This window comes from Vigna radiata, chromosome 1, assembly GCF_000741045.1.
Source record: "Vigna radiata var. radiata cultivar VC1973A chromosome 1, Vradiata_ver6, whole genome shotgun sequence".
In the NCBI taxonomy this organism is placed as follows: Eukaryota; Viridiplantae; Streptophyta; class Magnoliopsida; order Fabales; family Fabaceae; genus Vigna; species Vigna radiata.
In genome coordinates, this window is record NC_028351.1 from 6,509,503 (window position 1) to 6,523,318 (window position 13,816).

At 35.6% G+C, this 13,816-nt stretch overlaps 2 protein-coding genes across 2 annotated transcripts; one reads left to right on the forward strand and one right to left on the reverse strand.

Moving 5' to 3' along the window:
• Nucleotides 1-3,298: 3,298 nt before the first annotated feature.
• LOC106768394 (multiprotein-bridging factor 1c) lies at nt 3,299-4,165 on the reverse strand. Its single transcript, XM_014653542.2, has one exon. It carries the CDS (start codon nt 4,043-4,045, stop codon nt 3,608-3,610), a length of 438 nt encoding a protein of 145 aa, XP_014509028.1. The 5' UTR covers nt 4,046-4,165; the 3' UTR covers nt 3,299-3,607.
• Nucleotides 4,166-4,983: 818 nt separating this feature from the next.
• On the forward strand, nt 4,984-13,712 carry LOC106758070 (DNA mismatch repair protein MSH7). Its single transcript, XM_014641018.2, has 17 exons — nt 4,984-5,360; nt 5,908-6,424; nt 6,546-6,641; nt 6,730-6,785; nt 6,971-7,037; nt 7,453-7,548; nt 7,633-7,764; nt 7,883-7,916; nt 8,204-8,251; nt 9,230-9,426; nt 9,533-9,659; nt 9,755-10,032; nt 10,518-10,712; nt 11,695-12,099; nt 12,352-12,448; nt 12,664-12,791; nt 13,153-13,712. Exons 1-17 carry the CDS (start codon nt 5,095-5,097, stop codon nt 13,633-13,635), a joined length of 3,222 nt encoding a protein of 1,073 aa, XP_014496504.1. The 5' UTR covers nt 4,984-5,094; the 3' UTR covers nt 13,636-13,712.
• The last annotated feature ends 104 nt before the right edge of the window (nt 13,713-13,816 follow it).

A 13,816-nucleotide genomic window follows, 5' to 3' on the forward strand; every position in this document is an offset into this window, starting at 1 on the left:
ACGATAACCGAAATATTTAAGCAACAAATAAAAGGCCACATAATTAAAACATAATAGCGAGCGCGAAAAGTCAAACATAGATCGCAAATAAGAAATGAGAAAAATTCATCTACCTTGCTCGAACCACCAACGTCACTAAAGGATTTCATTGCGTACAATACCGTACACGGAATGAAACAAAAAATATTAAAACTTTAACACAAACGGGAGCTTGTGTTTGTCCCACGCAAATGAAAAATTTGATATGGAAAATGCTAAAAGAGTATGGGATGCACTGACCCTAATGGGTTTGAGTCATGATATTTGGAGCTACAATATCATATTACATGTACTTGTAAAAAACAATAGGACAAAAGAGGTCATGACTCTGTTTTATGAAATGGAGGACGACAATATTCATGACTATGTGACTTACAGTACTTTTTCAAGTTACATTGTTAAATCTCAAACAATATATGGGCAACTTATTAAATCGATGTATTTTGTAAATCTACTTCGAGAAGCTTTATACAAAACTTCTACTCGAGAGAGGGCATGAGGAGTATTCAAGAAAGAAATTCAACTGAACATGCATTGGAACATTGAAAAGTTGAGGAGACAATAAAAATATATTTATGTCTTCCCCCTAGAGAGGATCCTTAAATATAAATAGTTATACCATTATAAAAGATTATTTGTGTAAAAAGTGTTTGCTTGATGAAGCATTGTACGTTTGGTATGTCATGGAAGACCTTTATGTTTCTAATGAAATTGAGTTTAAAAGTATGATTGTAGCTCTCTTTCAAAAGGGAGAAACAAAGAACGCATAAGTCTTTTCTTATAAGATGATATTTGTTGAAATAACTTTAATCTCATTTAACTTATTTTCGTTTTGAAAAACTGACCGCATAACTACAACAAAGAAAAAAAATAAGAAAAGGAAAAAAAATCCAAAAACGATAAACGAAATATTTAAACAACAAATAAAAGGCCACATAATTAAAACATAATAGCAAACACAAAAAGTCAAACAGAAATCGCAAATAAAAAATGAGAAAAACCTATTTATCTTGGTCGAACCATCAAGGTCAGTAAAGGATTTTATTGCATACAATACAGTACACTAGAATGAAACATATGAAAATTTTAACACAAATGGAAATTTTGGTTGATCGTGTGTAACATCCCAAAAATATAATATGAAACTACATTCAGATGCAACATGTAATAATATAATAAACACAGTTAAGGAGTTTACAATAGGATTCTAAATAAAACTAAAATGCCTGAAATAGTTTAAACTTTACAGGTGGTTATAAAGTTTGATATAAAATGGAAGAACAAACCGAAACGATTATAAAGCTAAATCTAAACCGAATGACTACACAAAATATAATACTAATTCTACTGGTCGAATGGTCCTCAGTTTAAACATCATGATTCTCTCCTTCTAACACTTGCTCCACCGAACACTCCTTTAATTCTGCTCACACCGAAAGGTGATGATTGCAAAAGAAGAAACGAACAGGAAACATAGACAAGACAGGAAATAAGGGTAAGCTAATGTAATTTAATTAAAAACATATAAATACATTTCATACAAGTTCATTCAATTAGAAACCAGACGTCATTATGCCAAAACCAAATACTTGTAATCATATATAAACTGAACATCCAAATACACATACACTGACACCATAACTTGACCATCTGGATTATATGAATGTGTAGCTATGATGTTTTAGCACCCGAATGGTGTAGTAGCTAGGATGCCCTCAATAGCTGTCACTCGAAGTTAGTCCGTTTTACCTCACCAAAGGTTACTTTTTCAAAACGAGACCTCCCATCATTCTCACACATGACTTACTCCTCTACTCGAGAATGAGTAATCACAGAATATCGGGATGAACGCCAACTTATCACAATATCCACATTCATACTTTACTATTTTATAAAACATTTATGAGACATTCCACCTTGGAATTCTCTTCCACATTACTCACAACATAATCATCATTATTCAACATGTAATTTCATACAGTAATTATATTCACACATAAAAGATCAGGAGCCCTGTGAACGTTGGAGATCGAAAGTCCCTAATAGATAAAACTAAAGAAATAACCTAACTCTATGGAAAATCGAAAGCTTATATACAACCGAACAATATTATGATAACAAACTCAGTTCTTGACCTAACACTGTTAATACCAAATGTCAATTCATGACCGAACATTAATAAGACCGAGGTCGAACACTATTAAAACTGAGTGTCAGTTCATGACCGAGTACTATTAAGATTGAGTGTAAGTTCATGGCCAAACATTATCAAGAATGAGTGTCAGTTCATGACCAAACACTATTAAGACTAAGCACTGCTACTAATATAAATGCCAGTATAAGACCAAGCGCTACATTGAAAAACTCACCCTTCTAAGGAGACCAGATCTAGTTAAGAGCCGAGTACAGAACAAAACCGAGCAATCAATAGTAACCACTCGGCGTTCTATATAATCTTGCAGAACTTCTACAGAATCCATGACAGGTTTTACCTACTCACATTCTTAGATCAGACCAGGTCGAACACTTTCTAGTTAGAAACCTAATTCGTTCACAGGTCATACATAGAATTTTCATACAATTCAATTAAACATACAATTATTCGTACATGCAAACGTTCAAACAATAATTCCACAAACAGAAAGACATAATTATATTACTATAACTTCCCTTACTTCAAAATCCAAACAATTTTTATGCTTTTCAACTTTGCTTGGACTGCACAAAAACTCCTAAAGGTGTCTTAAGAATCTATATATGGTGAAAGAAGCCATTAATCAAACTAGAAACAAAATTAGAATTAAGTTGAAAGGTTGATGAACACATACAAACTAACAATGTTTACATGTAACCGAAAATGCATAAATTTCAAAAAAACGGAAGAAAAGAATTTAACTTACTAACTTAATCGATGTAGAGAAAAATTCTCGACACTAGAAAGACTCATGCATGATTTGATTAATGATAAGAAGGATAATGATTTTAGAGAAAAGAAAGAGAATATCAATTTTGAAGAGAAACAATGCATGCAAGAAGTGGCTTCGAAGTTTGAAATTTTTTTTACTTACATACCACTATAAAAAATCGTTCGTTCCAACCAACTCCACTCAAACCTTCCTTTCACTACTCTCTAAATTTAATTTTTCTGACACATCGCATACTAATAAAGAGTTTGTAGAAAAGTTGAAGGGACAACGTGCTATCACAAAATGATGAGAGAAAGTAAAAATCAGAACTATGAGAAAAAGGAAAAAAAATGAAGAACAATTAGAGATAATTTTGAACTCAACAAATTTTGAACCGTAAAGACTTTTCCACGTCATCATTTTACAAAGGATCCAATAATTTGTTTTCTAGGTATTGTTGTTAAAAAGCTAGCAAGGGTAATTAATATATCGGATCCTTATAACAATTGTATATCTATTCGTTTTACACAAATGTAATTTTACACAAATGTTTCATTACAGTGATAGTATTCCTCTAGTAATTCTTTCACTCCCAAAAATCTTGAACTCAAACAAATTCTGAATATAGATGATGACGATGGATAACACCGAGAGTTAAAATCTCACTTTCCGATTTTGCCCCTGAGCTTGACACCGAGAACCCTCTCCATCTTGGCCAGCACGGCCTGGTTAGGCACTGCCTTGCCATTTTCGTACTCCTGCACCACCTGCGTCCGCTCGTTGATCTGCTTCGCCAGCTCCGCCTGGCTCATCTTCTTCTCCAAACGCGCCTTCTGGATCGCGTGCCGGACCTCCCCCGCTACGCGCTCCAGCGCTGCTGGCTCCGTCCCCTCCTCCAGCTTCCTCGGGTTCACAGCCGGACCGCCAGCCTTCCGGTTCGAACCGGCGTCGAACTTCTTCACAGTAAGCACCTCCGCGCCGGATCGGAGCGCCTGGTTCACGGCCTTGGGGTTGCGCAGGTCCTGCGCCTTGGGCTTGGCCTTGTGCAAAACGATGGGGTCCCAGTCTTGCGTTATGACTCCCGTTGATCGACTCGGCATCGTGCAAGAACCTAATTTCCTGTAATTGATTACTTACTAGTTGAAGAATTGAATGGCGAGTTATGAAAACAGGGAAGAGCAATGGGAGTTTTATAAGGGTGGCGAAATGAGTCTCTGGAACGTTCCATTTTCGTTTGCATGTCTGTGATGATAGCATAAATGGAATTTCACCTTCTGCACTTATCTCGAAAGTTCGACGGATATGGACGAATGTACTTACTTCATTATTTACATACACTTATTTTAAATTTGTTTTTATATGCTTTCTAATAAATTCTAATTTATTTTAAATTCCTAATTTGGAATGATAAAAACTGTCCAACCCAGCATGTATGGGTTATGGTCCATCAACAACGGGTCGGTTCAATAAAAAACGGGCTAAAAGATTGATCCATCTTCGCAACAATAACCAAACAAAATACATATTTATTTTTTAATACATTAAAATCTTTAAAACATTGCAAAGTAAAAACTTAAATATAAATTATTAATGTAGTTTTTATTCATAAGAACGATAAGCAAGAGCCTAGTCTGATTTAACCATTATGAATAATTAGGCTGAAATGAAATATGTTTGTAAACATAAGTATATTATAATTATAACTCTTGTTGAATATTTTTATCATATACTTGTATTTTAATTTGATAATAGACAATTTATACTACGATATAGTATTATTTCTAATTATGGATAATTTTTTTATAAATTTTAAATTTTATTTAAATAAAAATATACTAGAAAATAGGAGGAGAAATTCCAAAAATCTCCCATGTAAAATGTATAAAAAATAATTAAAAACATTTTTTACAAAAGAATAGCACATTTTATTGAATATATTTTTATTAAATAGCTATCATAAGTATATTTATTTAAACTTTTTTCTTTCCTTATAAGATGTAACTAAAGATTTCCCTCCAAAAAGGCTAGAAAGAAGCGCTCATGTATAAAAGTTCTGGAAACTATAAAAAGTCTCTTCCACCATTTCTACTCTGTACTACTCAAAGGGTTAAGCTCTCAAGAATATTTTGGCGCCAAAAATTTCCACATTATGCATAGATATTTTCAGCGTATTAACGTGGAGCGACCTGCCACCGCTTCGACGGTTGACAAATTCGACCGCCACGGTTCTGCTGCCGCTAGTCAACCGCCGCCGACCGACGATGTCAGAGGAACCGATACGCCGCCGGAGAAGGTGCCTCGTCGCGTTTTGCCGGCGAATTTCGCGCCAAAAGGGAACAACTCTGGTCCCTCCTTGTTTGAGAGCATCATGCACAAATTCGTCAAGGTCGACGACAACGAAAGAATCACTAAGAGGTATGCTTAGTTCTTTTCCTTCTCCGAGTCGTTAGCTTAGGGTTTTATGGAAGCGCGAGAAAGCAGAATGCGTTTCGTTCGTTCTTGGCTATATTTTGATGTTTCCTTTATGCTTTTATGGTATTCGTTTGCGTTAAAGTTGAAACGCTGGTGCATTTTGTTTCAATAGTTTATTTCGTAATGATGTTGGTGGAATGTGGTTGAACTATTCAAGTGAAATTGATAAGACATTGTAGGTTGAATCGTAGCACAATTCGGCATTTTGTTAATCTGAATTACACAAACGTAATTTCAGTTTCCTTAGAAATTTAGACATTACTGAGCGGAAGACACTGTTGAAATTGAAGCATTTCTGCTTCGTAAAGGAAAGGGCTGTTTAATGGATGCTATGAATGTTTAAAATCACAATCTCACTTGCAGTTTTATTGTGGTCGTTGATGTTATTGCAAATTCAAGGCAAGCATGTTGGCACTTGTGGTTGGTCAAATTTTTTTGATGTTGCGACTAAAATCACTGGCACATACTATAACTTGCATTTTTTTTACAGGAGCTTGCCATTGAATGGTAGTTTGTCTAAATCTTCTCAACCAGTGGGAGTACGTGTTGATACTGATCGTGAAGGGGTGCACAAGGAAGAAGCAAAAGATAATGCTAGGAGTCTCAAGGAAAATGCTAATCAGGAAAACATGGCACTGATTGTAACCGATGACGATGTTGCTGGACCAGAAACCCCAGGGATGCAGCCTCTTTCTTCACAGGTAAAGCGTAGTCGTGATGCTGGATCCAAGTTTGGTTCCTTGCTAAATTCTGGCAAACGAGTCAGGTTTCTCGATGATTCAATGGCATTGGACACGACTAAGAAGGAAGTAGAGATGGCCAGCAAGTTTGAGTGGCTTGATCCTTCTCGAATCAGGGATGCTAATGGAAGAAGGCCGAATAATCCTTTGTATGACAGGACGACTCTTTATATTCCGCCAGAAGTTTTGTCAAAACTGTCAGCATCACAGAAACAGTATTGGAGTGTCAAATGTAAATATATGGATGTTGTGCTATTTTTTAAAGTGGTTAGTTTATCAAGCTCTTTGAATATTGGTTTCTTAATTCCTCTGGATCCTGTAGTTTATTTGGTATTTTATGCATAACCGTTGGGTAATAATAGTATGCCGCAATTAATGGTCAATGTAGGGAAAATTTTATGAGCTCTATGAAATGGATGCTGACATTGGTCATAAGGAGCTTGATTGGAAAATAACTTTAAGTGGTGTTGGAAAATGTCGACAGGTGATTTCAAATTTATATTTTGGCTGGTGCTTGACTTGCTTTTCTGTTAGTTGATGTCTTCCAGTGACTGTTTTACTTATTGGTTCAGGTTGGTATATCTGAAAGTGGGATTGATGATGCCATTCAAAAGCTGGTTGCACGTGGGTAAGGAACCGTGAATTTGATGTGATAGTTGATAGGGATACCATATTTATTATGCTCAATGTGGATTTTGAATTTTGTGGACCATGAGATCATTATAGCTAATTCTGCTTAGAATGGACGGTGTTTATTCTCAGTAATTCCTAGTTAACTTTTTGTGGACTTAGTATGCTGCTTTCATTGTGAAGGTATAAGGTTGGACGAGTGGAGCAGTTAGAGACATCTGAAGCAGCAAAAGCTAGGGGGGCTAACTCTGTAAGTTTTCCTGTCCTTGCTGTTGTATGGCTATATAGCTTCAGAAGTTTTATGCAAACGTTTTCAATATTTGGCTTTGCGTGATGAGTTACGCTTCAACAAGTCTAATACGCACACACACTCTCACATTCTCTAGGTTACTGTAACTATATGAGGGAGTAGTCGGAATCTCTATTTCTTCAGTTAATGTTATGAATCTCTCAGTGTTTTAGCTTTACTTTATCCAATATAATAACGCAAGAAACTTTTGCGAAGTTTCTAATGGATGTTGGGGACTGTAAACTGGACACGACACAGCTGTCACTTGACTTCATAAGTCTGTATAATATCATCCCGTATCTGTTATGCCTTTTAATTGACTTTTTTTTTTTTTTTTTTTTTTTTGCATGGTATGACCTTCACTGCTGGACTTCAGGTTGTTCGGAGAAAGTTAGTTCAAGTAGTCACTCCATCAACCAATGTTGATGGTAACATTGGTCCTGATGCTGTTCACCTCCTCGCAATAAATGAGGTTCTTATTTCTCACTGTTAGTTATTCATTTTTTGTTAGCTATTATTGTTATGTATGATGGTGAATTAAATGTTTTCTATATAGGAAAGCAATGACTTGGATAATGGTTCCGTTGTGTATGGATTTGCTTTTGTTGATTGTGCTCGGCTCAGATTTTGGGTTGGCTCCATAGAGGACGATACGTCCTGTTCTGCTTTAGGGGCCTTATTGATGCAAGTATGCTCACAATACCCCCTTTGTTTTTCGTATTCTTCATTGTGTATTTACTTTATGTGAATGATCATTCCATTTTGCCAAATTGTTAGCTAATTTGATTCTGGGAACTGGATTGTAGGTATCACCCAAGGAAGTTATATATGACAGCAGAGGTGAATGCCATGAATTATCAGTTTGCCTTTAAATTGGATAAAAATGCTGACACTTATTTTTTCTGACATAAAATTAATGGGTGAAATTCTTTTGTGAATTCATTTGAATATCTCGTGCTTCTCTGCCCACTTTTTATTTAATGGGTCTCTCATAAGATTCACCCAATTATGAAATAAATGTGTTGGAAAGATTGTACTAAGGAGTGCTGGCAGGATTGATTTTGACTTGAATTCACATCACTTCTAATTTTTATATCTTAACGTTAAGATATGATGTTGTTTTGCAGGGTTGTCCAAAGAAGCTCAGAAAGCACTTAGAAAATTCTCATTAATTGGTAAGATGTGATCCTTCACTGTGGTTTATGAGAAATTATTAGGTAGTCCTGGATCACTTCCTGTTCATGGTTGTAACAAATCTTTATGTGATTTGTAGTTAATATTATTATTTATTATCTTAAATACAAAAACTAAAATGTATCACTTAAAGATTAATTGGAACCATAGAATGGGCAGTAGTGGAAGACTACCTAATAATTTCTCATGGTTTAGAGGTACACTACTGAGAATATTCTAGAATTTTAAATGGGCGTTTCTGCCACGTTGAACACTTTATATTGGTAGTTAAAATTCATTGTAAATCACCAGTTTTTGTGTCTCAGTTTCTTTTTATGGATTTTTCATTTCATTTTTGTAGTTTTCAATAAATTTTAACCAATACTTGATATGTATTAGAATGAGTTTGTTGTTAGAACAATTTGTTCGTGAGCTACAAACCCTTGCTGGAAAATAATTATTTTGCACAATAACAATTTAAAGCAAATATCTGGTGATGGCAATTATTGTGAACAAAGTTATTCCTTGGGGAGTCTAGTTTTTCTTTGACTCAAGGACGGGCGTTGATTTAACATTCACGCTGTCAGTTGTACTTTATAAATGACCTACAGTATCTCTATGATATCTATAAATACATATAGATAAATCAAGCTACCTATTGTCTTTTGGAATTAAGTTGGTATGGAATATTACCTTTGTGTTACAGCAAACGGTTCTATTAGGGCGTTTCATATCACGCTCTTAATATACAATCCTGTATGTTTATGACAGTGAATAATTTGATGTATGTTGCATTAGGAATAATTTGGAGTTTGCAAATTTTGCATTTTGTTGCAGTTAGATACTTTTGCATAACATCAACCTTTTAAATCATGAACTTTTCAAATAATTTTTTTAGTTGTTCTAAGCTGAATTTCGTTCATTTTAAATTTTGGAAAGCATCCTGGAATCTCAGTATTGATTTTCTTTCCCTATTGCAGGTTCGGCAGCACTACAGTTCACTCCAGTTCAGTCAATCACTGACTCGGTGAACTCTGAAATTAGGGATTTAATTCACTCAAAGGGATACTTCAAAGGATCTTCTCATTCACTGGACCATGTGCTGAACAACGTGATTCATCGTGAAATCACCTTGTCTGCTCTGGGTGGATTGATTGGTCATCTGGATAGATTGATGGTACACTTTTATACAATACTATGATTCCTCTCTTGAGGGGGTTAGCACTAAATGTATCTGTGTGCTTGTTGTTTAAGTTAATTAATTTGTTACACTTTTTATATAGTTAGATGATGTCCTACAGAGTGGGGATTTGTATTCATACCAAGTTTACAGGGGTTGCGTGAAAATGGATGGTCCAACAATGATGAATCTAGAACTCTTTGTTAATAATGAGGATGGTAGCAAATCAGGCCAGTACTTGTCCTATTTCAGCACTCTCAAGTTTCCAATATAATTTTAATTGGAAATTTCTGTGAAATCATGACATACTCTGCTTGAATTTCAGGTTCCTTGTACAATTGTCTGGATAAGTGTGTAACTTCATCTGGAAAGCGACTCCTTAGGAACTGGATCTGCTGTCCGTTGGTAGATGCTGAAATAATTAACAACAGGCTTGATGTAGTGGATGATCTAATGGCTAACCCAGAGATTATATCACACATTGCTCAACATCTTCGCAAGCTTCCAGACTTGGAACATTTGCTTGGCCGAATTAAGTCCAGCCTTCAATTATCAGGCCCTCTCTTACTGCCCTTGTTAGGAAAGAAAATATTGAAGCAGAGGGTGAGTTCCTGCTGCTGCTTTTATGCCAAATTTGTAAAGGATATACTTAATGTTTGTTAGTGTGATATCTGATCAATTCTTCTTCACTCATTTAGGAGCTAAGTACTCATTTTAGTGTGCAAAAAAGATTTGCTGGCAACATCTCATTTCAATATCACTATACTTGTGTCTGTCAGGTCTAAATTACTTAGTCACATATTTCATGCCATGGAGATGGGGCGGATGCACTCCTTAGAAGGAAAACATGTGGCTAATACATAAACAGTGAAACTGGTTGTGGAAAAATTTATCTATACCTATATAAGGAGAAATCTGATCATATTGTTTGCTGTCCAAGCTGGATAACCGATATATACATGTTTTGGGATTTTTGACTAATAGTGATTTTTGATAATATGCACAAGATCTGAACTTAAGGTTATATTGTGATATTTGATTCACTAATTTTCTGTTATTATGTGCACATAATTTTCAATGTAATACAGGTGAAAGTGTTTGGATCACTAGTGAATGGCCTTCGGACTGCTTTGAGTTTGTTGCTTCTTTTAATGAAAGAGCAGCCTCTAATGTCATCTTTGACCAAAGTTTTTAAACTACCACTTCTGACTGGTAGTGAGGGCCTTGATCAATTTCTTATTCAGTTTGAAGCAGCTGTGCACAGTGACTTCCCAAATTACCAGGTATACTTTCTGCCTTACTAGGTTTTCAAATAACGTTAACTTTCCTCCACATTTTCTTTGCAGCCCAGGAAGTATATCTCGGTTCATTTGATTTAAATTGTTAATATGGATAATTGAATTTGTTAAAAACTGGGTGTGCTGTTATTTTTATTGTAAATTAGAATAGAAATCACATGCTGCTGGTAACAGTTGTTGTTATTTGGAAATTTTAATATTTGATTAGTCCCTAATGATTTATTTAACAGTGTTAGATTGAGGTGGATTAATATTCTCGAGATGTTTTTCTTATTCACCTGTCACTTCTGCTAATGGTGATGGAAGTATTTCTAGTTTGCAAATGTTGGATATATGATTGAAATGGAGGTACCTCGCTGTGCATAACAATAAGCAACCAAGTAGGAAATTGTGATTTTGCTCCAGGAAATTTCGAGGCTATAGGCCTAAATGTTGAGGAGGCTAAAAATGATACAGGGAAGTGAATTTAAGTGGAGGCATGACACTTGATTTTGTGGCTTAGGCGTTTGTGTTTGCCTGGCTTTATTCGGGCATAGTCTAATTTCTGCCAGGGGAGTCAGACCAAACGAAAATTACTAAATCTCTATTTTTCTAAAATCAATTAACCCATTTTTTCAGGTTACTTGGACTCATTTATTAAGTTTGAATTGTTTGATTCATTTAAACACCTTTTGTGATAACACTTTTAGCAATTTTATTATATTATACTGAAGACCTTTCTGAATAAAATTTGTATAGTCATCGTAATTATCAAATGCACTTCTGCTAATTTTTTGTTAAGATAAAAACTTAGCAGCACTTTTGATTCTTACTGCATTGCCTTTTACGGTGGACATTTGGCATTTTAGCATTTTTGATGTATGGCAAATGTTTATTTTCACTTTCATCAATTATATGTTAATGTTTGAGAACATATGCAGTGACCTATTATCATGGAGTGTATATCTAATGGTATAGTCTGTTCTAGAATCATGACGTCACAGATTCGGATGCTGAAACGCTCACAATTCTTGCTGAATTATTTTTGGAGAAAGCTGTTCAGTGGTTTGAAGTGGTTCATGCCATCAATTGCATTGACGTATTACGATCTTTTGCCGTCACTTCTAGCTTTTCTTGTGGAAATATGTCTAGGCCGGTCATAGTGGCATCAAAAGGAACAGGCGGTGACACTGGAGGAACTGTGCTCAAGATGAAGGGACTATGGCATCCATTTGCCCTTGGAGACAGCGGGTGTTTGCCTGTTCCAAACGACATAATCCTTGGTGAGAGTGAAGATGGATCTCATCCTCGCACTTTGCTGCTTACTGGACCAAACATGGGAGGAAAGTCAACTCTTCTGCGTTCCACCTGCCTGGCTGTTATTATGGCCCAGGTTTCTTCTCTTCACCCCTTTTCACTTGTTTGATTAAGCTAGAAATGATTGTTACGTAATTACTTCTAAATTAAAATCTCACTGGCTGGCTAAGTATTTAAATGAGGAATGGCTGACTAAATATTTAAATGAAGAAAAACTACACATCCTTTTCCCACTAAAACTTAGAAGAAAGTGCATGCGTTCTACATTGTTTACTCTGTTAGATTGTTCTTCTGATGCGTCTTTTATAAATATATGATGTCTTTGCAGTTAGGCTGTTATGTGCCATGTGAAAGTTGTGTTCTCTCAGTTGTGGATATTATATTCACACGACTTGGAGCCAAAGATAGAATCATGACAGGCGAGAGTAAGTAAACAAAAACAGATGTGCTTTATGGTTTTTTGACATGCTTGAGCATCAAAGATACCACGTACCTAAGCACTTTGGTAACTTCGCTGACATTAGTAGGGTTTTTTCAAAACTTGTAAAATGTAGCGTGTGGTCTCAAAATGTCCATGTATTCAGATACAGTTTAGCTGACTTTATTGATTGCCAATATCAACAATCTTCGTATTTTTTAGGTACCTTCTATATTGAGTGTACAGAAACTGCTTCGGTGCTTCAGAATGCCACTCAAGATTCTCTTGTTATTCTTGATGAATTGGGTCGAGGAACAAGCACTTTTGATGGCTACGCCATTGCATATGCTGTGAGATTCTACTCTTTACTATTCTTTGTTGTCTTTTTCTTGGATGAAAACTTTTGGATCTATTTGTAAGTATGGTATTTCTATACTTTACCGACTGGAAGTACTAAAAGATTTAACACTCGAGTGCCCAATGGAAAAATGCAAAGAAAGAAAAACAATGATACTATGTTTAGTAGTAACGGGGTTATCCATGAAAGAAAATGACCTACAACATATGATTCTTAAGGTTCTATTATTCTCTAACTTTTGGTCCCGAGCATTTTTAAAACCTCTATGTTGGTATTCCTACCACCTTTAGTAATTTATGACTTCCATAATGTTTCGGTATTCTGTCTCTTTAAATAATTGTGGATGTGTACAGGTATTCCGGCATCTGATTGAGAAGGTTAACTGTCGCATGCTATTTGCCACTCATTACCATCCGCTTACGAAAGAGTTTGCCTCTCATCCACGCGTTACAATGCAACACATGGCTTGTGCTTTCAAGTCAAAATCTGACACTTATTCCAAGCGTGATCAAGAATTAGTTTTCCTATATAAGCTTGCCTCCGGAGCGTGTCCAGAGAGCTACGGATTGCAGGTTGCCCTCATGGCTGGAATCCCAGAAAAAACGGTAAACATTGCTTCTAAGGCTAGCCAACGCATGAAAAAATCAATTGGACAAAGTTTTAGGACAAGCGAACAGAGATCAGAGTTCTCAACCCTTCATGAAGAATGGTTGAAAACCTTGGTGTCTATCTCACGAATAGAAGATTGTAACTCGCTGGATGAAGATGTTTTGGATACATTGATCTGTGTGTGGTACGAACTGAAAACTTCATTTGTATCAGGCAAGTGCAGATGATATATATATAGGGCAGTAGTCTGTCTTGTAAAATTATTCTCATTTTGGAAAATGGAAGGCTTCTTTATTATCGTTCATTGTTTGGTATACATTTGGATAACTGAAAATATGCCTCGTAAAAAGTTTTAGATTGGATTTATTATTTTTTGGCAGTGATCTTTTTTACATTCACGCAATTAAG